The sequence below is a fragment of the Lactuca saligna genome, chromosome 3, assembly GCF_052625555.1.
Source record: "Lactuca saligna cultivar CGN05327 chromosome 3, ASM5262555v1, whole genome shotgun sequence".
Lineage (NCBI taxonomy): Eukaryota > Viridiplantae > Streptophyta > Magnoliopsida > Asterales > Asteraceae > Lactuca > Lactuca saligna.
Genome location: NC_136419.1, coordinates 14,248,216 through 14,273,978, shown reverse-complemented (window position 1 = coordinate 14,273,978; position 25,763 = coordinate 14,248,216). Strand labels below are relative to the sequence as shown.

The 25,763-nt window shown below is 36.0% G+C and overlaps 4 protein-coding genes and 1 long non-coding RNA gene across 7 annotated transcripts; all 5 read left to right on the top strand.

Annotated features, from left to right (window-relative positions):
• The first annotated feature begins 429 nt into the window (after window positions 1-429).
• On the top strand, window positions 430-2,620 carry LOC145033416 (uncharacterized). 3 transcript variants are annotated; one of them, XR_013677535.1, is made up of 5 exons: window positions 430-742; window positions 1,546-1,623; window positions 2,052-2,112; window positions 2,279-2,396; window positions 2,468-2,620. It is a non-coding gene; the product is annotated as an uncharacterized LOC145033416 (long non-coding RNA). The 3 variants fall into 3 exon arrangements; XR_013677533.1 differs by having other exon boundaries at window positions 431-742; window positions 2,052-2,160; XR_013677534.1 differs by lacking the exon at window positions 2,052-2,112 and having other exon boundaries at window positions 437-742.
• Window positions 2,621-6,037: 3,417 nt separating this feature from the next.
• Window positions 6,038-7,076, top strand: LOC145035206 (uncharacterized). The gene is made up of 2 exons (XM_078983790.1): window positions 6,038-6,364; window positions 6,443-7,076. Exons 1-2 carry the CDS (start codon window positions 6,038-6,040, stop codon window positions 6,977-6,979), a joined length of 864 nt encoding a protein of 287 aa, XP_078839916.1. The 3' UTR covers window positions 6,980-7,076.
• A 127-nt stretch (window positions 7,077-7,203) lies between these two features.
• On the top strand, window positions 7,204-8,447 carry LOC145035205 (uncharacterized). Its single transcript, XM_078983789.1, has 2 exons — window positions 7,204-7,909; window positions 7,996-8,447. The coding sequence occupies exons 1-2, from the start codon at window positions 7,204-7,206 to the stop codon at window positions 8,445-8,447; spliced, it is 1,158 nt and encodes a 385-aa protein (XP_078839915.1).
• Window positions 8,448-9,401: 954 nt separating this feature from the next.
• LOC145034532 (peptidyl-prolyl cis-trans isomerase) lies at window positions 9,402-11,581 on the top strand. The gene is made up of 5 exons (XM_078982968.1): window positions 9,402-9,920; window positions 10,340-10,438; window positions 10,674-10,718; window positions 10,884-11,021; window positions 11,172-11,581. Exons 1-5 carry the CDS (start codon window positions 9,543-9,545, stop codon window positions 11,511-11,513), a joined length of 1,002 nt encoding a protein of 333 aa, XP_078839094.1. The 5' UTR covers window positions 9,402-9,542; the 3' UTR covers window positions 11,514-11,581.
• Window positions 11,582-12,967: 1,386 nt separating this feature from the next.
• UVH1 (Restriction endonuclease, type II-like superfamily protein) lies at window positions 12,968-17,244 on the top strand. Its single transcript, XM_078982967.1, has 10 exons — window positions 12,968-13,569; window positions 13,791-14,095; window positions 14,262-14,482; window positions 14,657-14,736; window positions 14,974-15,138; window positions 15,287-16,009; window positions 16,101-16,211; window positions 16,290-16,550; window positions 16,616-16,839; window positions 16,906-17,244. The coding sequence occupies exons 1-10, from the start codon at window positions 13,000-13,002 to the stop codon at window positions 17,114-17,116; spliced, it is 2,871 nt and encodes a 956-aa protein (XP_078839093.1). The 5' UTR covers window positions 12,968-12,999; the 3' UTR covers window positions 17,117-17,244.
• The last annotated feature ends 8,519 nt before the right edge of the window (window positions 17,245-25,763 follow it).

Sequence of the window (25,763 nt, the reverse complement as noted above, 5' to 3'; positions counted from 1 at the left end):
ATTCACGAATATTTAGACCTTTATATTTTATTTTAAATTAACTCATGTTTTACTGCTAGTTTTTTAATATATGAGTAAAAGAGACTATTCCTTGTTGAAAATTATAATATGTTTTACAAAGATATTTTAAAGATGATTTCTTAGGAAGTGTTAAAGTGTATATTTTTTTAAGGTTTAAAATGACATGTATTAAAAATATATTCAAGAGGGTTTGAAGCGTATTATATAATATTACTAATTCTAAATTCCTTGGTGAACAGTTCTCTATTCCTATTGGATTATAGTTGTTTATTATTTTATTATTTTTTGTTTTCTCTTTAATATTTTTTTTGAGATGCCTCATTTACACCTGTCTTTGGTTTAAAAACATTTCTTTACACATGGTGCCACCTCCCACTGCTTCCAATGAGATACGGACAACAGATACCCACCGCTTCGATTATTGTTCACTGTCTCTCTTAATTCACATTTTTATCCCTTAATCGAATAAGTTGGTGACCCAACTACAGATATAATGATATTGGAGAGAGAGAGAGGAATAATGTGAGGTCGATCTATTCGACTGATACTCATTCCGCCGCTTCATAATGAAATCATTTGGTAATCCCTCCATTCAGTGACTTCAATTTTGCTCTGTCGAACTTACTTATGAAATTAGAAACTGTAACTGGTGTTTTATGAAGTAAGAATTTCAAATTCAAGCACTCAAATCTAGGGTTTCTCCTGCTGTAGCTTAATTCAGGTAATTTAAATTCACAATATCATTGTATATGTGTTTATGTATACATATTATAGCTAATGTAAATTGATTACGTTAGTTGATTTGCATTTTGTTTTGGTTTAAACTATTAGATTACGATCTAGCCTGAGTTGATTTGCATTGGTTGATTTCGTTTTCCCCCGATTCTCTCTCTCTCTCTCTCTCTCTCTCTCTCTCTCTCTCTCTCTCTCTCTCTCTCTCTCTCTCTCCACCTTCTTTGTTTCTGAATGTCGTTTGTGGTTTGGTAATTTGGTAATTATAGTTGTCGCCTTGTCGGTTGGTAATAAATATAAAAAATAGTATTTATTCAGCTACACAAGAAATTAAAGTGATTGATAACTTTTTATAGCTCCAGAACAGGGTTTAAACGGAATAAACATTGCGAACTAAATAGCAATAATCAAAGTCGTGTGTTTCAAAGATTTAGTTTGCGTTCTAAAAGTATAAGATTGGGGCATTGTCTTTTGCCTTCAGATTCCTAAGATTTGTTCACACAAAATTTATATTCTTCAGTCTGTATGTAGACTTTAGGTTAACTTCAACTAAATTTCTTTGACCTTTTGGTGATTTTAGTACCTATACAGCTTGCATTCCAATTCTATGAAGAAACTACATTTATAAACCTAAAATTTTTATCTGTGTAATTTCATGAATGAAAATTGAAACCATTGAGCTCCCACTCCTTTAGAATCTGAATTTTTTCCTTAATTTAATATTTCATTTGTATTCAATTTCATAATTTTGATACGATTTCTTTAATTTTTTTTCTTTTCGATTTTGGATAGATACAAAAAGCCTTGTTATACAAGTGAATAGATGGGAGATGTACTGCGTCTCCTGATTTGCTCCACCATACACAGATTGTAAGATTGTTGTTTTACTGTTTTTTTTTTGCTCCTGTGATCATTGATTCATCTTGCGTGCATTGTAGTGCACCGATTTTAATGGCATATTGCTGATGATATGTATTGAATGGCATTAGTGACTTTAATTACTGACGATCTTCCTGATATCAACAGTGAAATGTTCGGTTTACTTACATTTTGCTTATTCTAATTTCAATCTTTCCATTAATCATTGATCAAAACACAACTTTTATGTATAAATTTGAACACGTGTATCAAAATTACAGTTGTTGACGACATTACAGAAGGTACACAGTTAATTCCTTAAAATTACCATCTCTTCCATGATTTATCATTTGTATTTGTGGATTATTAAAACTTAATAACATAATCTGAATTTTATACCTATTATGAGAGATATAACAACTTCTCATGGTGTACCTAAGGTGGAAAAGAGTAGACTTGAGCAAGCAACTTTAAATGAAGTGTCAAGTGTTCTTGGTGATGGTATGAGGGGTACTTTTGGTAACTCATGCGTTTTATTTTCATCATAAGGTGTTCTTTTGACAAGATTATTGGAAAAAATATTTAAGGTTTCCAATTTTTTTTTACCATTTTACCCCTGGTGGTTGATATTGTTTCTCTTGTGGTTTTATTGATATTTTTTTCTAAGGGTAAAAGCATGTGTGGAACCTGGATGTCTTGTGAATGAAGAGCCATATGAAGTACATCTAAGCACCCATGGGTGTTCTGGTAGGCCCAAAGCTGGAAGGCTAAGAGTAAAAAATAATGTAAGACCAGTTTTAGGGTTTTACCCTTTTACATTTATGGTGTAAGGAGCTGACATGTCATCTTTTTACAGGGACCAAAGCTTTTCAACAACTAGAAGTTTTATTTTGTTGGCAATTTTGTAAAAGCTTTCAAGAGTGATCTTTTAAGCTTTCAATTATGTTTCTTGGGGGGTATATATGTAAAAACGATAACCGGATTTTAATTTTGAACAATGTTTGATTTTTATGATCTTTGTACATTTTGGACTAACAATTTGATTTGATTTTTTTTTCTTTTTGAAATAAGCAAACTTGCTGCAAATATTGCGAACAAGAAATAGTGTTTCCATGAGGTATAATTGAATTCATCTCATTCTACAAACCATATTGACTTTTCTCTACTTTGTTAAAGATTTAGACTCTTGATTCAAACTAATTACCAGTAGATTAAAAAGTCAAATTTAACACATGGAAATTTTGGTGTATGAGAAGATCAACACGTGCTAGTGTTCTTGGAAACATCAGAAAGAACGTCTGATGAAGGAGATCATCAGATGGTATTTGTTTCAATCCAATCGGTATGGTTGACTAAAGATTCTCTTGCCTTCATTACTTTGACTTTTTCCGAAATTTGATAAGAGGAGGTTGCAATGGTGGAAACTTTTGAAGAGTCAGTAGTTGATAGTGACATTTGTGATAATGAAAATTTATAATACTGGGATGTAACAAAAACAATTTATTTTCCTATTTTTTTTATTATAAGTGAGTGGTTTTACTTTGATTAACTCCAGTCACTTGAATCATATCACGGGCAAGGAAAAGGCTAGCATGAACATATGTTCACTGACTCTAGAAAAGCAGCAACCACTACTCACCTGATCTACAAGTTGATGTCATGAGAAAATGAAAAAGATTTGGTAAAACTGGAAAACAATGTTGATGTTTGCATTAAAAGAAATGGGTATTATGGAAAATTTGGGGGATAAGTTGAAAAGTAGGGGTTAAGTAACAAATTGTACCCCGCAAAACAAAGTTCTTCTCTAGTTTTCTTAACAAAAAGTAAACTCTCTAACTGTGTGATTTATAAAGATGAGTTTTAAGATTGTTTTGAAATTGAATTTTTAGTATTACATACTAAATTTATTATTTATATAAAAGCAACAATTTTATATAAATGCTTAATATGTCTAACCCCATTAAATATTTAGTAAATTTCTTAACGTATTATTTTGATATGCAACTAGGGGCGAACATGATGTGGTTTGGTGTGGTTTTTGGATCAAACCAAACCGCAAACCGATAGGTGCGGTTTCTATACACGTAAAACCGATTGATGCGGTTTTTTGTTCGGTTCGATTTTACGGTTTTAAACGGGTTTTTAGTTATTTTGGTGCGTTTTGGTTTCTAACCGCCAAAAAATGATTGTGTGTTTATCTTTAAATAATACTGCTTTTTCATGTCCAAAACTCAAATTTCAAAAATAATTTCGTGGTTTTTAGTTTTAAATATACTTTAAACTTAGCCAAATAAAAAAAACTTTCGCATTAAAAGCCTCATGCGTAAAACTTACACTCAACAGCCCATGATGGTAGGCCACGAAGCAAATTCATAACTTCCAAGTTTGCATCTCAAAACTCTAATTATAGAGGAGAGACTCATCTCTTTTCTTTTTACCATTCCAAGGGGAACAACTAAATCAAACAATTAGCTAACTTCATTCTCTTGTAAATATTCATAATTTTTTTTTGTTAAGAGAATATTTTCATATATATATATATATATATATATATATATATATATATATATATATATATATATATATATATATATATATATATATAACAATATGAAAATCGACATGATATCAAATAAATAAAATTATAAACTATAAACTAAAAACCACACCATCGGTTTTCATTTCGGTTTATACGGATTTTTTGGTTTTTTAGGTTTGTGGTTCGGTTTTTGCTCACCCCTAGGTGAATATTTTTTATAGTACTTTGCCGGTGGAGCAATGGTTTAATGAGAGATTTGATGATGTGTTTGTTAAGTACATCAAGGTCTAAAACGAAGTCAATAAAACTATCTTTCTGTTAAAAAAGAACTTGAAAAGGAGATTGAAAAAGAAAATGACATCTTCCAAGTGGTAGTTGAAAATGACAAATGAGACATGCCTTAGCATTTGATGTTTTAGGGGCTATTTATTTGACCTCTTAATGATCCCATAAAGAGGATGACTCTGGATCATTCAGATTCAGAGCGTTTGGTTGAAATTATTTTAGCCTCTTAATCAATCAGATATTTAAAAAAAATGTCTTATTCGCTCAGATATGATAGGAACTCTGGATGAAACTTTTTCCTTTGATGCCCCTTGCCCTAATCGTCCGCCTCTTTTTTTCTTTCCTTCTTCTACTTCAACGAACAACAAAAATTGGCTTCTTCACCTTATCGATTTCAGCTTGCAGTCGTCCTACAGCACCGGTTTGCCTCCGCTTGCGCCTGCGCCGCCTCCACCTGCGCCACCTCCACCTGCGTCGCCTCCCTCATCGTCGCCTCCCCATCTTCGCTCTTTGCTGGTAAGTTCTTCCAATCATTGGAGTGATTTTTACAGAGTTTTTCTCTCTTAAAATTGTTTCTATGTGTTGTGTTATTGTTATGTTCTTGCTGTCTTGCTATGATGGGTGATCAATTTGATTTTGGGTGAATGATTTGTGTGAAATCTAATTGATTTGTAACCACCGATTTCTCAGTTTTATGTATGTTTTTTGTTGCTGGATTGTTGTGATGTTGAATTGCGTTTTTTTGGTTTCAATATTGGGGTTGTTTGTGTTTGATCTTTATTCTTGCTGATTTTGCTGCTATATATGCATTGAAATGTTGAATTTTGTTGCTGAAATGTCCAAAAAATTGATGAAAACAAATTAGGGATAATAAGAATAGATGTTGCTGAAATCTTAGGCCCCGTTTGGTTCACTAGATTCCGGATGAATTTGGAGGAATTGGAAAATAAATTCCTTTCTTAAACGTGTTTGGATGACCAAATCACATGAAACTAATTTCTAGCGTGTATATTAAAATCGGCAAGTAAAAGATTTTCAATTCTCTAGGTAAACTATATGAATTTTGATTCAATTCCTTATCAATTACAATGTTGACAAATTTACCCTTCTATCCAACTATGCTTTTAAGCCTTTATGATACACAATTCTGATTTTTTTTATATGAATGTCGAATATATCTATTCTTCCAACAACAATACATGGTTTTTAGTTCATATTTTTTTACATGACTAGCAATTGTTTTTCTAGTTCTATCACTAATCAGATTTTAATCATATTTATTTAAAAAAATTACAAAAACCGCTAAAAGAATATTTTGGTAATATTATATAATTCATATTCCAATTCCTTTGACAATTGGACAAACCAAACAGAAAATAGATTACAATTCTTTCAGATTCCAATTCCTTTCACAAATTCCATTCCTTCCAAAAACATTCTACAAAACAAACGGGGCCTTATATCTTCTTGTTGTGATTTTTCTTCTATATGTTGTTGAAATATGCTATTTTTTGTTTAATTTTTCTGTTATGTTGGTCTACTTGTGGTAGTTAATTAGTTTTGTTGCTGAAATATATCATTGCTGGATTTTGAATATTAGACATGGCAATGGCACAAAAAAGGCCTAGAATTAATTGGAAACAAATAGAAGGTGTGGAAAAAACATTCCTTGAAGCTTGTATTCATGAAATTACAACTTACGGACGTGAAGGGAGTAGTTTAAAAGCAAGCTCATGGAAGAATGTAGCTGAAAGATTGAAAACAGAATACAATTTTGTAGTTGATCAAAAGCAAATGAAAAATAGATACGACTACCTAAAAGCAAAGTTTGGTGCTTGGTTGAAATTAAAAAACAAAACAAGCAACGTTTATAACCCTATAACTAACACGTTTAACATGGAAGAAGACGAATGGCAACTAGAGATCAAGGTATTGTGATTTTTGATAAGAAGTAATATATCATAATATTTTATAATATTTCATAATATTTATAATATTTTCAAGCAGTTGAACAAAATGGTAGAAACATTGAGAACTTCTCCACTAGTGTACCCTGATCTTTGTGTTCAGTTGTTCGATGGGTCGGCTGCAACTAGCATTCATGGATGGGGGCCATCTTCTACACTTCCTCACCCTTCTCATGACTCGCCGGACATTAATTTAAGTGACTTTGATGGTATCAATGTAACTCACATGGAAAATATGACTTCACCCGAAAGTCCAAATGAAGGAACCTCTAGTGTTTCTAAAAGCAACGGCGGTAAAGGAAAAGGAAAAGCAACAATTAATGCCAAGATCATTGAAGTTGGTGATGAAATTAGCAAAGTTGCAAGGATGTTAGTGGAGAAACATAAAGAGCACGATATGACTTCATGTATGGAAAAGTTGGTGAAAATGGAATGGGGAATATCTGATCCAAGATACCAAACGACTGTTTTGCTTTTTGGTGAAAGTGCCGATCTTAGAAAAGTTTGGTTATTTCTTCCGACGGAAGCTTGTGAGATGTGGTTAAAGAATGCTGGATCAAAGTATGGGTTGATGTGATGGTTTTTTTAGGATTTTTATTTGATGTGTGTCGTTATGGATTTAAAATGTTGAACTTTTTTAGGATTTTATTTGACGTGTGTCGTTATGAATTTAATATGTGAACTTTTTTAGAATTTTATTTGATGTTTGTTGTTATTGTGTTTAAAATATTAAATTTTATATGTTGTTTGAAGTTATGTTTTTAAAATGTTTAATTTTATATGTTGTTTGACAGGTTATTTATGGATATCGATGATGATATTGTGTATTTCATGTTGCTTTCTTGGTATTGGATGTTTTTGGCTTCGACAAGAATAGAAAGGATAAGCGACTTGAATTCGGCATTGACCGGTCATGAATTTACGCAAGAATTGTTGTATGGATCTTCTTTACAATGTCATGAATTGATGCGTCTTTCACGGGAATCATATGTACTACTATGCAACCATTTTAAACAAAAAAATTGGTTGCAAAGTAGTCGGTCAATAAGTGTTGAAGAAAAGTTAGCTATGTTTTTGACAGTCATCGGACACAATGAGCGGTTTCGAATGGTTAAACGCAGATTTCAACATTCAACCGAAACAATTCATAGGTGTTTTCATGAGGTTAGAACTGCGATGATGAATTTTGCAAGAGAAGTTATTGTGCCAACATCTTCCAATGCAACCGCAAACACATCAAGACGACATAGAAGGTTGAAAGAAATATTTCCGGGAGCGATAGGTGCGTTAGATGGAACTCTTGTTCATGCAATCGTGCCCGCTGATCAACAAACTCGTTATAGGGGAAGAGGAAAAGGTGAATGCTATCAGAATGTTATTGGAATTTGTAATTTTGATATGATATTCACGTTTGTATGGGCCGGTTGGGAGGGCATAGCACATGATTCACGAGTTCTAAAAGAAGTTGTATTTAACCCAACTTCCGGTTTTCCAATTCCTCCACCAGGTTTGTAATCTTTTTTTTTTAACGTTGATTATTAAATAATTTATATATTTTTATATTATATAACAATTGAATAATTCACGTTACAGACAAATATTACCTTTGTGATGCCGCATACACCAACACTCGTGGATTTATGGCTCCCTACCGCAATACGAGGTATTGGTTAGCCGATTTCCGAAGACATCGTGCATTAACTAAGGAGGAAAAGTTCAATCATGCTCACGCACAACTCAGAAATGTTATTGAGCGCGCTTATGGAGTTTTGAAGGCTAGATTCCCAATCCTAAAGCAAATGACTCCTTATCCTTTTCCAATACAAAGAGACATAGTGCTTGCTTGTTTTGCAGTCCATAATTTTATAAGGAAGTGTAATATTCATGATCAATTATTTATGGACTTTGAAGAAGACACTATGTTTACTGCTGAAGTAGAAGGTGGAGGAAGTGATGACCAAAACGTACACGACATTCAGTGGGGTAACCAAGACACTGAATATATGGCTAATTTGCGTAACCAAATTGCAAATCAATTAATTTAAAGTTGTATGCTTAGGTTTATGTTTAATTTGGATGTTGTATGATGTTTAATTTGGGTGTTGTATGCATTTTAATTTGGATTTTGTTCTAATTTTAATTTGGATTTTATATTACATTTTGTATTTTATTTATAGTTATTTCCAAATTCAGTATCATTCAGCTCAGTCATTCAGATGTCCAACCAAACAGTAACACATAGTTCAGAGGGTTAAAATGGTCATTTTTACCATTCAGAGACATGCATTCAGATGTGTAACCAAACATCAATTAATCATCCAGATACAGATTCATACAGAGTCTCTATATCATCCAGACCTCTGCATCATCCAGATATGAATAATACAGATGCTAACAAACAGCCCCTTAGTATACGATTGGAGTAGAAACACAATTGGTGCTTAAAATTACCATTTATGTTTGTTTTTTAATGTTAAGGTTGGACTCATTTGTGATAAAACATTACGTTACAACTTACATGTGTTAATCTTGATGTTAACATTACATGATTATCGAAGAACTAATAAATAGTTTTCCTGAATTAGGTGCCAGTATACAAACGTCCATGACTCGATTCAATCAACTTATAATCAGATCTTTCAAAACTAACAAATGAAAGAATCCGTGCAAAACAAACTTTTTCAAAGCATGGGATGATTTTCAACACCTACATATATAGACGATGTAAGCACATGGGCAATCTGTCAAATACTCAAATAGCTATAAATAGATCATTGTTGATCAAATTGTTTTCTTGTAGCAAACATGTCACTAGCAACTCAAAATGCTTCATTGACCAATAAGGCAATAATCGTGTTAGGTTCCTGCGATTCCTTTTCCCATTAATTTACACCTTAATTTAATCAGGATCAGACAAAATCGTGCCTCAATTTCTGACTAAATTAATTAATTTGGCATCAGAATCCTCCATACCTCTGCATATACTCTCCAATGTACAAGAATTTTATGAAACAGAGTCGTTTTCCCCTTTTTTGGTCAAAGTTTTCTCGTCCTCCGCCAAATTGACACCAAACCCACAATATAAACCCAAAATCAATTGAAATCTTTGCTGGGTTTTGTTTCTCACTGATCAAACCCTAATGGGTCGGAGGCAGATCGATTCTGAACCAACGCGTTGGGTCTCACTGATCCTCCTCGTGATGGGTCTTTTCTCTTGCTCTCTTGTGTATATGTTCATGTCTTCGATTTTAAGACCCAATGAAGACGCCAAATTTTCATCAATTCCAGAAGTTGAATCTATGGAAGTGGAAGAAAACGATGATGGCTGTTGCAGAGGAATTGCTAACTTTGAGCTGTGGGGTGCTGCTGTGAAGTGGGGTTCGGATCACAAGTTCAATTCGTCAATTGAGTGCTGTAATGCTTGTAAGGCGATGTGTAATGTCAATGACGGGCCTTGTCTGTGTGATTCTTGGGTGTTCTGCGGCAACCATGATGCTTGCGGGTCAAAATTCGGCGAGGTAAGTTCCAATTTTGACTTTTCGATCATTGACTTTTGAGAATTGAGATTATTATTCAATTAAACTGTGATTCTGTTAGTGTCTTAAAAAACTAGCAACTTAGAATTCTTGACCCCATTTAGGAAAAGGCTGAATTTGGTCTTTGTTTTAGCATTAACGTTTGTGTTGATTCATACTTTAAAGTTCAAGATTTGATCTTTAGGTTTCTTTAAATCAAACAATAGTGTTGTGAGAATGGACATTGCTTAGTTTGATAAGTATGATAACTCAATCCATTTGAAAATTTTGATCCAAAATAGGAATCTTGCGTATTTGAAATGTTAGAATGGGATTTGGCAAATGACATTTGAAAAAAAATATGTTTTGTGTCACTTGTGTGATCTTTGAAACTAATTCATACACTTGATTTGTACATACAGTGCTGGTTGAAGAAACAGAAGGATCCTATGGCTCCTGATAGGCAAGAAGCAGGAGAAAACACCATCTGGACTTCTGGCCTTATTTTTGGAAAAGGCGAGGTAATGCTAATCTAATCTCTTATTGTAGGATAACATTCCCAAAAGGGTAGATCTGTCAATTGCCTAAGCATTGATTTCCATCATCCTTTTGATACAAAATGAGAACGCTGGATTTTTTGACTTTGGATTTGGAATCGCACAACCAAAGTTTTATTACTTGTGAATCTTTTAGAATCGGCTTCCTATGATTAATGAAATGTGCTGACTTCACTCTTCTTTATTTTCTTCATTACAGGGCATCGTGAAAATGGAAACAAAATATGGTACTCTTCGCATAAAAGTAAGTGGAAACTGTAAAAAACCTTTCAAATTTTGCATCTCATGATGCCACTTATTAGCAACATTGACTTTTGAGGTCAAACTCGGTATGTTTGACCTCAAAAGTCAAAATACAATTTTTTTTTCTTTTGCGTGATTCTAAAATAAAATACATGGTTTGATGCAGCTTCTTCCCGAATGTGCTCCACGTTCAGTTATGTACATTCTTGAGTTGTTGACAATGCGTCATTGTGTCGGTTGCCAATTTTATCGAGCTGAAGGTCGTGGTCAATCTTGGAATTCAAAAGGACATCACTTGAAATCAGTAACATTTCTCTACACTTTTCGATTTCAATATTTTTGTTATTAAGACATTGTACTTTTTTCTCTTTTCATATTAAGTCAATCCCATAATCCCATAATCTCCCGGGTTATAGGCTGATATTGCTATATCTAATCAAAATCTCCTTCTTAGGCTTCATTTGGACCTCCATTTGCATTGATTCAAGGATCACTTGAAGCCGAAGGAGTTATTTTCAACAAAATACCAACCGAAGAATGTCCGATTATCCAAAGGGGTTCGGTTGCATGGATCGGTTCGGGTCCCGAATTTTTTATAAGTTTAGCGAATCATGAAGAATGGAAAAAGTCTTACACGGTTTTTGGACAAGTTCTTCCGGAAGATATGGAAATTGCAGAGAAAATTGCGACACTTCCCACAATCCCAGATGTTTGGAACAACATTAATGTATCCGTCTTAGAAAAACCCGTGTCCTTTTCGGTTCGAAAGTTTAACAAGGTTTCGATCAAGGCCTAACAATTTCTATAATTTTGACTTATATTTTATTCCTTTCTTTATTATATATTTGCTTCATTAGTTTGCAAGAGTTGAGGTTTTATCTATTTGTTCAGCAAAGAGATCGACACACATGTTAACTTTATAATCATACAAAATGATGATAATTAGTGAGAGTTCTTCATAGATGTATCGATAATTAGTTAATCAGTTTCCTTTCGACACAAATGACAAATATACTTTGTCGCAAGTAGAAAAAGTAAGGATTGACTTTGCTACTAACGGAAAGTAGCCCACGTTAAAGCATAAGGGCTACCTTTGCTACTAATAAGATACTTAAAGGGTTACTTTTGTTACCAACAAGATACTTAAAGGGTTACTTTTGTTACCAACAAGATACCTAAAGCACTCGTGTTGAAACCAGCTTATTTAAAAACTTCCCATGGGCCATGGAAGACTCGTGGTTCATTCCTTAGCTATATAAACCACTCTTCACATTACATATGTATAATTTATAAAGACGTTAAATACTTTTTTTTAGACCACTGTGAGGGGAATTTATTTTTCTACTGCTGATTTCACTCGGGAAGCAAAAAAAAATGGGATTTTGTATCTGCTTCATATACATTCTAGCACATCTCATAAATCTTTTCCTTCCTTTCAGATTCAACGAGAATGAAGTCAATCTCTTTTTTGTATCTATTATTGCTGTCGTGACATTGTTCTTCTTCATAGTATCGCAATTGCTTTCACTACTAACATCTTTAGCAGCAGTAGCAACGATAACAGCTGACAATGTCTCTAGTTTCCAGTTGAAAGTTCTTGGTTGTATCACATCCTATAAATGTTAGTAGGGATTTTGTAACACCCAATTTAATCCAATACATCCGATTTTGTTTGTTTTAGGCGTGTTTAGTTCTATATGGTTGTATTTTTGTATTTGAAGGTGTAGAACTCTAGATATCGGTATTTAAATGTATTTTATATTAAAAACTCAGGATGTTATTGTTCCAATTTTGGGATTCTAATTTAACATATCATTACTCATTTGACTAGTTATATAAACACAATATTATTCTACATTATAGTTTTGATATAGTCACAATGCGACTTGTAAAAAATCAAGCAAATAATATTTATGTAAAATGTTAATAACATAATCTTATTAAATGAAGAAATAAAAGCTATTCATTCAAATGGTCATTTTTTTTTTTTTTTTTTTTTTAGAATGCTTGATTTATAATAGTAACCACACAATAAGTGGACTGAATTGTCATATTTATTCTATATAAATAAATCTTCAATTCGAGCAACATTATATGTTATAGACCTCCTTGTAATTTTTTTAACATATTCACGATTTTAGATGTTGCAAAGGAATCCATCCATACACGAAAAATAGTAAACCACAGGTACCAAATTTGGAGTTTACGAAATCTATGTATCACTTTTTCCTCCGTATAAATTAATCTGTGTTTCAACTTTCACCGGCAAACGAAAGAAGAAAATGGTTCAGTTTCACGAACACATAATCGCCGATCTCCTTGAAGAACCCACCGCCGGCGGCGGCCTAGTCGTTATCTCTTCCGGGCTTGCTCTCCACAAACTTATTGCCGGCTTTCTCCACCTGCACGACACTTCCGAAGGAACTCTTCTCATCCTCTCTGCATCCCCTTCCCAGAAGCATTCAATCCTCACCTCCCTAAACCCTAACCCTAACAACGAAATCACCAATTCTCCGTCTGAGATCACTTCTGACCTCCCCTCACATCATCGCCTTTCTCTCTACTCCTCCGGGAACGCATTCTTCATCACTTCTCGTATCCTCATCGTTGACCTCCTCACTCGCCGCCTTCCTACATCTGCCGTGGCTGGGATCATCCTTCTCAATGCACATTCTTTATCAGAAACTTGTACTGAGGCTTTCATTGTCAGAATTCTTAGGTCGTCGAATAAGAATCTTTATGTTCGTGCGTTTTCGGATAAGCCCCATGCTATGGTCTCTGGTTTCGCCAAGGCCGAGAGAACACTCAAATGCTTGTTTCTCAGGAAACTCCATCTGTGGCCCAGGTTTCAGGTATGGAAGTAGTTGAGTTTGTGATGTTTGGAATTTCTGATTAGCCATTGTGTTTTCAACTAGATAGTAGCTCATTTTTGTTGTCAAAACCATTTTGTTTTTCCATATTTCAACCTACAAAAATATACTTTTGGAGTTTTGGTTTAAGCTTTCAATATACAAAAAAAACATTTGCCCAGATTGTCATTAGTTCAATTGTAATTTCTGATGTACTCTCTCAGGTATATGTATCAGAAGAACTAGAGAGGGATCCACCAGAAGTAGTGGACATCAGGGTCCCCATGTCTGCTTACATGGTGGGTATTCAGAAAGCTGTGATTGAGGTCATGGACGCTTGTTTGAAGGAGATGAGGAAGACTAACAAGGTTGACGTGGAGGATTTGACTGTGGAGAACGGCTTGTTCAAGTCATTTGATGAGATTGTAAGGCGACAACTAGATCCAATCTGGCATACATTGGGGAAGAAGACTAAGCAGCTTGTCTCAGATTTGAAAACCTTGCGGAAGTTGCTCGATTATCTTGTTAGGTATTACTCAAAACATATACATGTTTGGCTGTTATTGATTTCAACATGTAAAGTAGTATTTATCTTCTGAATAATAGAGACTGATAATCAGTCAGTTCTCAGTGCATTTACAATGGTAGGTTATGTTGTTAAAATCTGAATTTCTGATGTTTCGATTTTAATCCAGGTATGATGCAGTGACTTATTTAAAGTATTTAGATTCATTGAGAGCATCAGAGAGTTTTCGTTCTGTATGGATCTTTGCAGAATCCAGTTATAAGATCTTTGAATATGCGAAAAGACGGGTTTATCACTTTAGTAGGTCAAAGGGTGAAGATTTGACCACCTCAACCAAGAATGTGAAGTCCAAAAAGAGGAAGTTGGATGATAGCAGCAATGATAAAGAAGGTGAGAATCTTGCATGTGAACTTTCCAATCACTTTCTGATGTTTCCTGTAACTTGAAATGTTTGTGTGTGATAATGTTTTCTAATTTGAAGCCTTACCACTCCAGAATTGGCCACAATTCTGTTAATTCTTTTTAAACAGTCTATTTGACCAATTTCTTTGTGTGAATTTATAGATTCTCTGGTGACAAATGGCAATAGTAGTGTAGTTTTGGAGGAAGTCTTGGAGGAGGCACCAAAGTGGAAGGTGTTGCGTGTGAGTGAGTGAGTTCAACTTTTTGTTGTGAATAATATTTTGCAGACATCAATATAAACTTGTGCAATAAATATATAATTCAAGTTTTGAGGTCTCTACATGTGGATTTATTAGTTATTAGTTATTAGTTTATTACTAATAACAATTTCCCCTAGAACTTGTACTTTTTTTTTCTCCTATTGTGATAGTTCTAATTGTTTAATCTGATGTTCACCTTTTTTGCTTTACCTAATGCAGGAGATTCTTGAAGAAATAGAAGCCGAAAGGGAAAAGCAAGCCACATCAAACGATGAACGTGTTGTTGAAATTAATCAAGATAATAATGGCATGGTTTTGGTTGCATGTAAAGACGAACACTCGTGTGTGCAACTTGAGGAGTGTATCACAAGCAACCCTAATAAGGTTTTCCTCTACTTTTCACCATCTTTCTCCTCTGTTAATTCGTTCTTTCTGTATTAAATAAAAAAGAAAAGAAAACAACACCAAAGTGTCTTCATCATTAATATTTAATTTGAGATCAAGCAACTCTTCTCACTTGTTTCTTATAAAGGTCATGCGTGGAGAGTGGGAGAAGTATTTGGTTAGTAAAGTACAATTGCAAGCCTTACCAAAGCGCAATAAGAAGAAACCCCAAAACCCTAAAGGTTTTGGAGTACTTGATGGAGCAGTTCCTTTGACACCCACAAAGGGAGTAGAAAGCAGTAGCATAGCAACACAAGAACAAAATGCCCTTTTAGCAGCAGCAACCGAAATAAGTAAAAGAGTCCAAAAAGCTATTCAAGTAGTAGATGATCCTCAAAATAATGTGGTCCATAAAGGGCGAGGTAAAGGGAACTCAAAAGGCAAGAAAAAACAGCCCTCAAAAAATGTTCCCTTAAAGAAAGATGATAAAAGTAAAATCGAGACATCATCAGTTAAAGAATCTGATCCCTCAATCCCAGTTTTGAAGAAGCATGTTGAAGGGGCTGATGTTGAGAAACCAGACAATGTAAAAAAGATTCCTTCTGTTCACTTTTATGCATATGAAAGTGGTCAGCAAGTTCTTGACATTTTGAAACCTTCTGCTATTGTTGTTTACCACCCTGACATTGCTTTTGTGCGAGAAATTGAAATATATAAAGCGGAAAATCCGTTAAAGAAGGTGAAAGTTTATTTTTTATTTTATGAAGATTCTACAGAAGTGCAGAAGTTTGAAGCCAGTATACGCCGTGAAAATGGAGCATTTGAATCTCTGATCAGACAGAAATCCATGATGATGTTGCCAGTTGATCAGGTTCAATCTTTCATCATTTTTGATTTTTGTTCTCATAAGCTTATGTTAGGGATTAAAAACAAGTTTGCTGAGTTGTGAAATGTATGATCAGGTGGGTGATGGACTTGGTCAGAATACCACCATGGAGACAGAATCTCCATCAAAACAAAATATGGTAACTAGGAAGGCAGGTGGACAGAAGGAAGCTGTGAAAGAGATGCAAGTATGCAAATCTTGTTACACCATTTTTAACTTGAAAAAGTGAAATGTTGATTATGGCTTTACATTGTGTTGATGACAGGTTATAGTGGATATGAGGGAGTTCATGAGCAGCCTTCCAAATGTACTTCATCAGAAAGGCATGCATATAATACCAGTGACTCTAGAAGTTGGAGATTACATTTTATCACCAAAAATTTGTGTCGAGAGAAAAAGCATTCAAGATCTTTTCGGTAGTTTTGCATCCGGTCGTCTTTACCACCAAGCTGAAATGATGGTCCGTTATTACCAAATCCCCGTTCTTTTAATCGAGTTTTCACAAGACAAAAGCTTCTCATTTCAGGTAAATTTAATTATACATGTTTTATTTATATAATAAAATGATAAAAATGTTGCTTGCTTGCGCAGTCAACAAGTGAGATTACGGATGATGTGACGCCTCATAATATCATATCGAAGCTGTCTTTACTGGTTCTACATTTTCCTCGTTTGCGGATTGTGTGGTCTCGTAGCTTGCATGCAACTGCAGAGATATTTGCTTCTCTTAAAGCAAATCAGGATGAACCTGATGAAGCCAAGGCAACTAGAGTAGGTGTACCTTCAGAAGAAGGTGTTGTGGAAGATGACGTCAGGTATGAAGTTATTTTTCACACGGAAGACAGTAGGAGGTAATAGTAATACTAATTTTGGGGGTGCAGGGCTGAGAATTACAATACATCTGCGGTTGAGTTTTTAAGGCGGCTACCAGGGGTGACGGATGCTAACTACAGGACAATCATGGACGGATGCAGCAGCTTGGCGGATCTGGCTCTCCTTCCAATGGAGAGACTTGCTGAATTAATGGGAGGCCAGAAATCTGCCAAGATTCTCAGGGACTTCCTTGATGCCAAGTATCCAACCTTGTTATAATAATAATTTATAATATAATATACCCACTGCATTTGTTGTACTCTACAATTAAAGGACTTTCATTTCTCATTTATCTCATGTTTTTGGATTCATTTCTCACCCCATAAATATAAGTTTCTTTTTTTTTACGTCCTTAAAGCCTTTAATTTTCGCCAATTCTTCTATTGGTTACATTATCAAAAACGAAAAATTCATTTGTCTCCCCTCATAAACAAAAAGTTTCTGTAGGTGTAATATTATGATATAAATTTACGTTATTCTCTAAAATGACCATGAAAGGTGGTCATGTATGTGTTACAAGAGAGTCACTTTTATCCTAAATGTAAGAAAAGGCCAACCAAACCATTTCTAACATATCTTTTCTTCGTGATAAACATTTGCGATGATATTCTTTCCTCACGATATTTTTTTTTATCATATCGAGAGTCTTGTTGCAGCTCCCTGGTTATTGAAGAAGCATATGGACAACGTAATATGAGTTTTCTCTATGACGAGGTTAATCCAGCTATTGAAAGGAAGATACCAAACTAAACTTTAATGAATAATAAATGGATCATAGCAAAGCCATTACGCGCGCGCGCACACACATATATATATATATATATATATATATATATATATATATATTCAAATAAAACAAATATAACATTGCCTAATGTGAAATTTAAAACTGCATGACTAAGGTGCCGTTTGTTTTTTTCAAATAAAACAAATATATATATATATATATATATATATATATATATATATATATATATATATATATATATATATATATATATATATTCAAATAAAACAAATATAACATTGCCTAATGTGAAATTCAGAACTGCATGACTAAGGTGCCGTTTGTTTTTTCGAAGCAAAAATGTTTGAAGTTTGCGGACCAATTCTGCAACAATTTGTAGCAAAAGAGGGGGACCGAAATGTTGCAGTGTGTAATAAATAACTATGCTTCAGGTCAAGATACATCTTGGTATCCCCTGGATGAATGTAAAATATCAACTTGTGGGCCTCTTCATCAATACCCATCGAGCCCCACCAGCATAAGGCACCCAAACCCACCCGTGAAGAGTTAAAAGCCCTTTGCCATCGATATCAAATGCTAAAATCTGACCAATCACCTACTTACTTTTTCGATTCTCTTCCTTATGGTCTTCGATTGTGCTTCTTTGATCGTTTCCAAAACTGGGGTCATCACAGTCACACATCCCAGATTGGGGTACTGACTGCCCTCCGACTCAAAGAGTCGGCCACCACATTGGGCTTGCCTGGATGATTCTTTAATTTCACAGTCATAATCTTTCAATACATCCAACCACCACCTTTGCCTAATGTTCAAATTAGGCTAATCCATAAGATATCTCAAGCTTTTATGATTTGTGTAGATGATACGCCAAACACCATAAAGATAGGACGCCAAATCTTGAGAGCGAAAACCACCGCCCCTAACTCCTCGTCATGAGTGGGATACTTCGTTTCATGAGACTTCAGCTGTCTCGAAGCGTATGCAATCACATACCCCCTTTGCATCAACACAACACCCAACCCTGCAATGGATGCATCGCAGTAGACCACAAAATCCTCAACTATTTAGGGAGGGTAAGTACTGGTGCCTTACATAGTCTCTGGCAAAGAGTCTCGAATGATGTCAGCTACTCAGGCCCCTAACTGAACACAACATTCTTCCTCTTCGACTTAGTGAGAGGAACAATAATCTTGGAGAAGTTTCGAATGAATCTCCGGTAATATCCCGCCAAACTGATGAAGATCTGAATCTCATATGGAGACTTTGTCACTTCCAACCGCATTACCGCCTCTATCTTGGCTTGGTGAACCGAGATACCGTTCTGGTTGACAAGGTGTCCTAGAAGCCGAACCTCGCGTAACCAAAAGTCACAATTGGAGAACTTGGCATAGAACCTCTCCATCCTAAAAAATCCGAGACTCTCTCGTAAATGATCCTCATGCTGATCTCTGATCTTCGAATAGACCAAGATATCATCGATGAAGACAATTACTGATCGATCCAACATAGGCCTACACACCGGGTTCATGAGATCCATGAAGGTCGTCGGCGTGTTGGTGAGTCTAAAACATTACATGTCAAGGTTATGACTTTATACCTTCAAAATGCAGCCCTTGAAGTAGAGTTTCTGGATCCAAGATCACTCCTCCAAGATTGCTACTTCTTTCTTCAAGACTTCCTTCAAAAATCACACTACAACGCTCAAAACTTCAATGAACAAGGGGAAGGCGGTTCGAGGGTTTCTTTGAGTAAGGGGGCTGGTAAGGAGGCCACTCTTAATGGTTAAGTTCTTTAAATAGGTGCTAAACCTGGAAAATTAGCGTTTTCCTTTACAGTGCTTACTTGTCGAGTAGACCTTAACTACCGCATCCAATATCGATCTCTACTCATCGGGTTGGGCTCCCCAACTCGTCGAGTCCCAATGCAAAACCCTAAAAACTTAAAAATAAATGATAAATGGAGCAAGTGTTACACATCTTATTCAATTACTAGGTTTGAGGCTATCCCAAAAGGACTTTGCTAATAATTCAGAATTACACTAATTCATTTATTGGCTTAGACAACTAATCCAACAACACCGAAACCCTAGGATTAAAAATATGGAGAGAGGAGATGAGAAATCCGAACTCTCTATGTATGTATGTAGGGGATCGATTTTGCAAGGGATATGGTCCCTTTATATAGCTGTTAGATAACCTTGAAACCCTAGATTTGAATATTAAAATAATAGTAATTTAATTTGATTCAAAATCTGTTTCCTTATCTGATTCAGGAGACTTCCAAAATCTCTCTTGATCCTCCGTAAAACCGTCCAGGCCAAGGTGGTTCTAGAATTGCCTCCCCTGCTCAACGATTGGACAATTGCAATTTAACCCTTGCACATTTTATTAATTTTAATTAATCCAAAATTAATTCTGGTTAATTCTTAATTATTTATAATTAATATATTAATCATATAATATATTAACAACTCATTCTCTGTCTATGTTTGTATCTCTCTCTCTCTCTCTCTCTCTCTCTCACTCCCCCTCTCTCTTAATATTAATCATAACTATTTTCTTGGTTATGAGGGCAACCCAAAAATGACTTTACTTTTATTCACTAAGATCATACTAATTTAGTTAAGAGCTTAGACACTTAACCTAACAAAAACACCATTGACGGTGAGGAAAGGAACTAATAATTATTTTTCGTATGATTCTCTGTCTCCTTCCGCCTGCACCCCTACTTCTCTCTATGAAAAACCTAACACCTAATATCTATCTTATGCTACCCATCCTCCACCCTTGCTTCTCTCTCTCTCTCTCTCTCTCTCTCTCTCTCTCTTCTACTACAATTGAAGTAGCCAAACACCGGTTTATATGAATGAATATGGATTTATCCATGGGCACACACATAAATTTAATGTATTAGTGACACCATTTTTTCCGATAAGATATAATAACATAAACAAATTTTAAAGTACGAGTGCATTAAAAATAACAAACTAGTAGTTCTAGAACTTATGTAATTTGACATCTAAGTGTACACATTTTTTTGAAAGTGATCCATTATATGTTTGATCTTAACTTTAATAAGGGCTTCTTTCTCAACATTGTAAATCATGACATCGTTCAAAAAATCATCATATATTTTGTTACGCAAGTCCATCTTCAAAAGCTTCATTATAGAAAAATATCTTATGACTATTGTAGTCGTGATAGGTAAAACCAAAATCAACTTTAACAACATATAAACCATATGATAAGCACGATGTTTCCCAACCATCAAACAAGAAAGGTTGGATGTGACATCCCCAAAATCTCGGCCAAAAAAGACCGATTTCATTTATGCTTTTTAAAATAATTTTCAGAGTAAATCCTTTTAATTTTAAAAGAGATGCGGAATTTGTTCCCAAAAACAAAACATGATAAAATAGATATTTATCAAAACATTTCATAAAGAAATATGATTTCATTTCATAATCAAAAGTCGGGATGTCATGTTCCGATACAGGTCATAAAGCATAAACGATAACATTACAAGTCGTTCAACAAATATATACATATACAGACTTGTAAACAAAACAACTTGATGTTCGCCCATCTTAAGCTCTTGCGCCACTTCCTGTAAAATAAATCAACTGAGTGGGTCAGGCTTGGGAGCCTGGTGAGCATATAGGGTTTTCAACCCACAATAATTATATTTAATTTCAACCATCAACAATAAACCCGATTACCCATTCCCGTTATCCTCACCTTACGTTCCTAAAAATAACGTCTATTATAAGGAACTTATTTTAGGATTTTTCATCGGGACGGATATTACTGCAGAGGGGCTTCCTCAACAATAAGTATCCTAAAGGCAACCATGTGGGGGATAGAGTACACCGGTGAACACGTCGTTCACAACACCTACAGGTAATGAGCCTGCTAGTGTTCCACAGGACAGTCTAGAATAGTCCGTGGTCGTCATCCATACTCTGCTGAATGACTAGAATAACACCAATAACACCGAGGCCTCTCATCTGTTTATTACACACCAATTATCTACCCATGTTCTACCCAACATATTAGTAGATAAAAATATACATTTTTATACATAGTTTAAAAACCTGTATAACATGTTTTAATCAATACATATTCCACATAACAGATGAGGCATACACACATAACACGTATTTCATAGAGAATACATCAGATCTATAAGATAGAAAAGAGTGAATATACACTCACACGTATAATAACCAAGTATATACACATAACACGTATTTTATAGGAAATACTTCATAATATTGCGTTGGAATGAAAATAACTACACACTCACTTGATCAAAAGATGATCGGGCAGCACTACGGCTTGCAGAAGAGGTGTTTCTCCGTAGATCTGGAAGATCTTCACAAAACCGGGCTCCTCGCGGGCAGCGTTTCGGCTCGGGAATAACGCTCTTCGGGATCCTCGGGGCTTCGGATCTTACTTCGGGGCTCGGGAATGATACCGGGGCTTTGGGGTATAAACGGCACGCAAATCGAGGCAAAACTTAGAGAGAGGGAAGAGTTTGAACAAGAGAAAATGGCTGAATTCGAGTTCTATTTATAGGCTGCTGGGTCTGGGATTACGCGGGGCGTACTCAAATTACGCGGGGCGTACTCAGTACGCGGGGCGTACTCGGGTTACGCGGGGCGTACTTTGACGTCACTGCGTGCGTCGACTGGTGGCACTCGAGTATTGGTCAGACAAGTTGCATCCGACTGAGTACGCGGGGCGTACTCAAATTACGCGGGGCGTAATTGACTTGTCAAACTTCTAAATTGCGTAACTTTCGCATACGAGCTCCGTTTTCGACGTTCTTTATATCCACGCGAAGGTCAGACCATACTCTACAACTTTCATTTAGACTCCGTCGGCTAATTTTGACTTTTATTTTTATTATTTATTTTTAGAAGGCCGGGACAGAAAAACTTCGTTATAAATTCATAACTTCTTCGTCTGACGTCCGTCCTCGCCTAACTTGTCATCGTTTCGCTACTAACAACGAGATCTTCGATTCTCATTTAGATTGTTTCGGCTAAAAACCGCTCGATCTCAAATCGAGTATTCGGGCTGCATACTGCCACGTCGAAACTTCAGAAAATCATAACTTCCTCATACGAAGTCAGATTTGGGCGTTCCTTTTATGCATGCTCTCGGTTTAACGAAATCTACGACTTTCGTTTAGATCGCTAAGGCTAAATATCGCTCTATCTTAAATTCATATTTTACGTCACTCAGCGTCGTACCGGTTCTGTCGCGAAACTTCGACAGGTCATAACTTCTTCGTTATAACTCGGATTTTGGCATTCCTTATATCTCCGGAATCCTTGTTTCGACCGCTACAACTTTATGCAAAGATGTCGGGCTTATCTCACACTTAAATTTTGACGCTTATTTTATTCTTAATTCATTAAATTATAAAAATTAAGAAAATACACACATAAATCACATAATTCAAATAATTCACAAATAATACATTCTTATTATTTCAAGTTGAGTTACAAGGTTAACCTAGACTATTACATTGCTAAAAATGGCAAGCCTAGAAACACGGGCGTTACAATTCTCTCCACCTTAGAATGATTCCGTCCCCGGAATCACACACCAGCAAACAAATGCGGATAGCGACTCATCATGTCACTCTCCGTCTCCCAGGTGAGATTTGGCCCATTCGTGTGTTTCCATCGGACAAGCACTAACTCCACCATCTTACGTCGCAATTTCTTAGTCTTTCGGTCAACAATTGCCTCCGGTTCCTCAATCAACCTTTTGTTCTCATCGATCCTCAACTCTGAAAGTGGAATTATGTCGGGAACTTCTCCCGTGAACTTCCTCAAATAACACACATGGAAAGTGTTATGAATTCCATTCAGTTCTTCTGGTAGTTCGAGCTTGTAAGCTTGGTTCCCAATCCTCTGAAGAACTTTAAACGGTCCAATAAACCTTGGACTTAACTTTCCCCTTTTTCCAAATCTTATAAGTCCCTTCCACGGCGAGACTTTAAGCAAAACCGAATCTCCAACTTCAAAAGTCATCGGTCTTCGCTTTTTGTCAGCATAACTCTTTTGACGATCCTGAGCTGCTAACATTCTCTCCCTAATTATTTTCAACTTTTCAGCAGTCTGATGAACCATCTCCGGTCCCATAAACTGTTTTTCCCCAGCCTCAAGCCAACAAGACGGCGTACGACACTTCTGTCCATACAAGGCTTGATAAGGTGCCATCTTTATGCTCGAGTGAAAACTATTATTATAGGAAAATTCTACCAAAGGTAAATGTTCATCCCAATTACCTAGGAATTCCAAGGTATACGCTCTCAACATATCTTCAAGTGTTTGTATCGTCCGTTCGCTCTGACCATCAGTCTGCGGATGGTAAGCTGTACTTAAACACAACTTGGTACCCAATTCCTCTTGTAGACTTTTCCAAAATCTTGAGGTGAAACGGCTATCACGATCCGACACAATTGTTAGCGGAACACCGTGAAGTCTCACAATTTCCTTCACATAAGAATTCGCAAGCTTTTCCATAGACCATTTCTCATTGGCTGCTATGAAATGCGCACTCTTAGTGAATCGATCGACGACCACCCAAATCATGTCGTGACCATTCTTTGTTCTGGGCAGTTTAGTGACAAAATCCATAGTAATGTCTTCCCACTTACCCATAGGCACAGGCAATGGTTCTAAACTCCCGTACGGTTTCTGATGTTGTGCCTTGACTCTTGCACAAGTCACACACTCGGCCACATACTTCGCAATGTCGAGCTTCATCGTCGGCCACCAATAATAGGGTTTCAGGTCCATATACATTTTAGTGCTACCGGGATGAATTGAGTACATGGTCTTGTGAGCTTCTTCCATCAGAAGATCTCTGACTCCTCCTGTCTTAGGTATCCAAATCCGATCTTGGAACACCTTCAGTCCGTGACTGTTTACACCGAACACCAACGTTTTGCCCAAACGTTCTTCCTTCCGGTCATTCTTCTCCGAAGCTTCCTCTTTTGCTTTCTTTATACTTTCCAAAATGGTTGAGACAACTTCAATTCTCAACGCTCTTGGCCTTCGCTTTTCAAGATTGACTTTCCGACTGAGAGCATCAGCAACCACATTGGCCTTACCGGGGTGGTAAAGTATCTCACAGTCGTAGTCTTTAAGTAGTTCCAGCCAGCGTCGTTGCCTCATATTCAATTCTTTCTGACTAAAGAGATATTGGAGACTCTTATGATCAGTGAAAAGTTTGCACTTCGTGCCATAGAGATAATGCCTCCATATTTTCAGAGCGAAAACTACCGCTGCCAACTCCAAATCATGAGTCGGGTAGTTCTTTTCATGCTCTTTCAGCTGTCGAGATGCATATGCGATCACCTTATCTCTTTGGGTCAAAACACAACCCAATCCAACACCAGACGCATCGCTATAAACAGCGAAGTCTTCAACTCCATCGGGTAGAGAAAGTATCGGTGCCTCGCATAGTTTCTTCTTTAGCTTCTCGAATGCTTCTTTATGCTTATCACTCCAAGCATAAGTAGCTCCTTTGTGGGTCAAAGCTGTTAATGGACTAGCAATCGAAGAAAAGCCTTGGATAAACCTTCGGTAATATCCGGCTAATCCTAAAAAGCTTCGAATCTCCGTGGGACTTTTCGGTTGTTCCCACTTCATTACAGCTTCAATCTTTGCTGGATCAACCATTATACCTTCTTGGTTGACCACGTGACCCAAGAATTGGACTTCTCGAATCCAAAAATCACATTTGGAGAACTTCGCATACAGCTTCTCCTTCTTCAAGACTTCCAAAACTTCTCGCAAGTGTCTGCCATGCTCCTCTTGGCTTTTTGAATAAATCAGAATGTCATCTATGAACACTATCACAGATTTATCAAGGAACGGGTTACAAACTCTGTTCATTAAATCCATGAATGCTGCGGGAGCATTGGTAAGTCCAAACGACATAACCAAAAACTCATAGTGTCCATATCGGGTTCTGAATGCAGTCTTCTCTATATCCTGCTCTCTTACTTTTAGCTGATGATATCCTGACCTCAAGTCGATCTTTGAGAAATAACTTGAACCTTGTAGCTGATCGAATAGGTCATCAATCCTCGGCA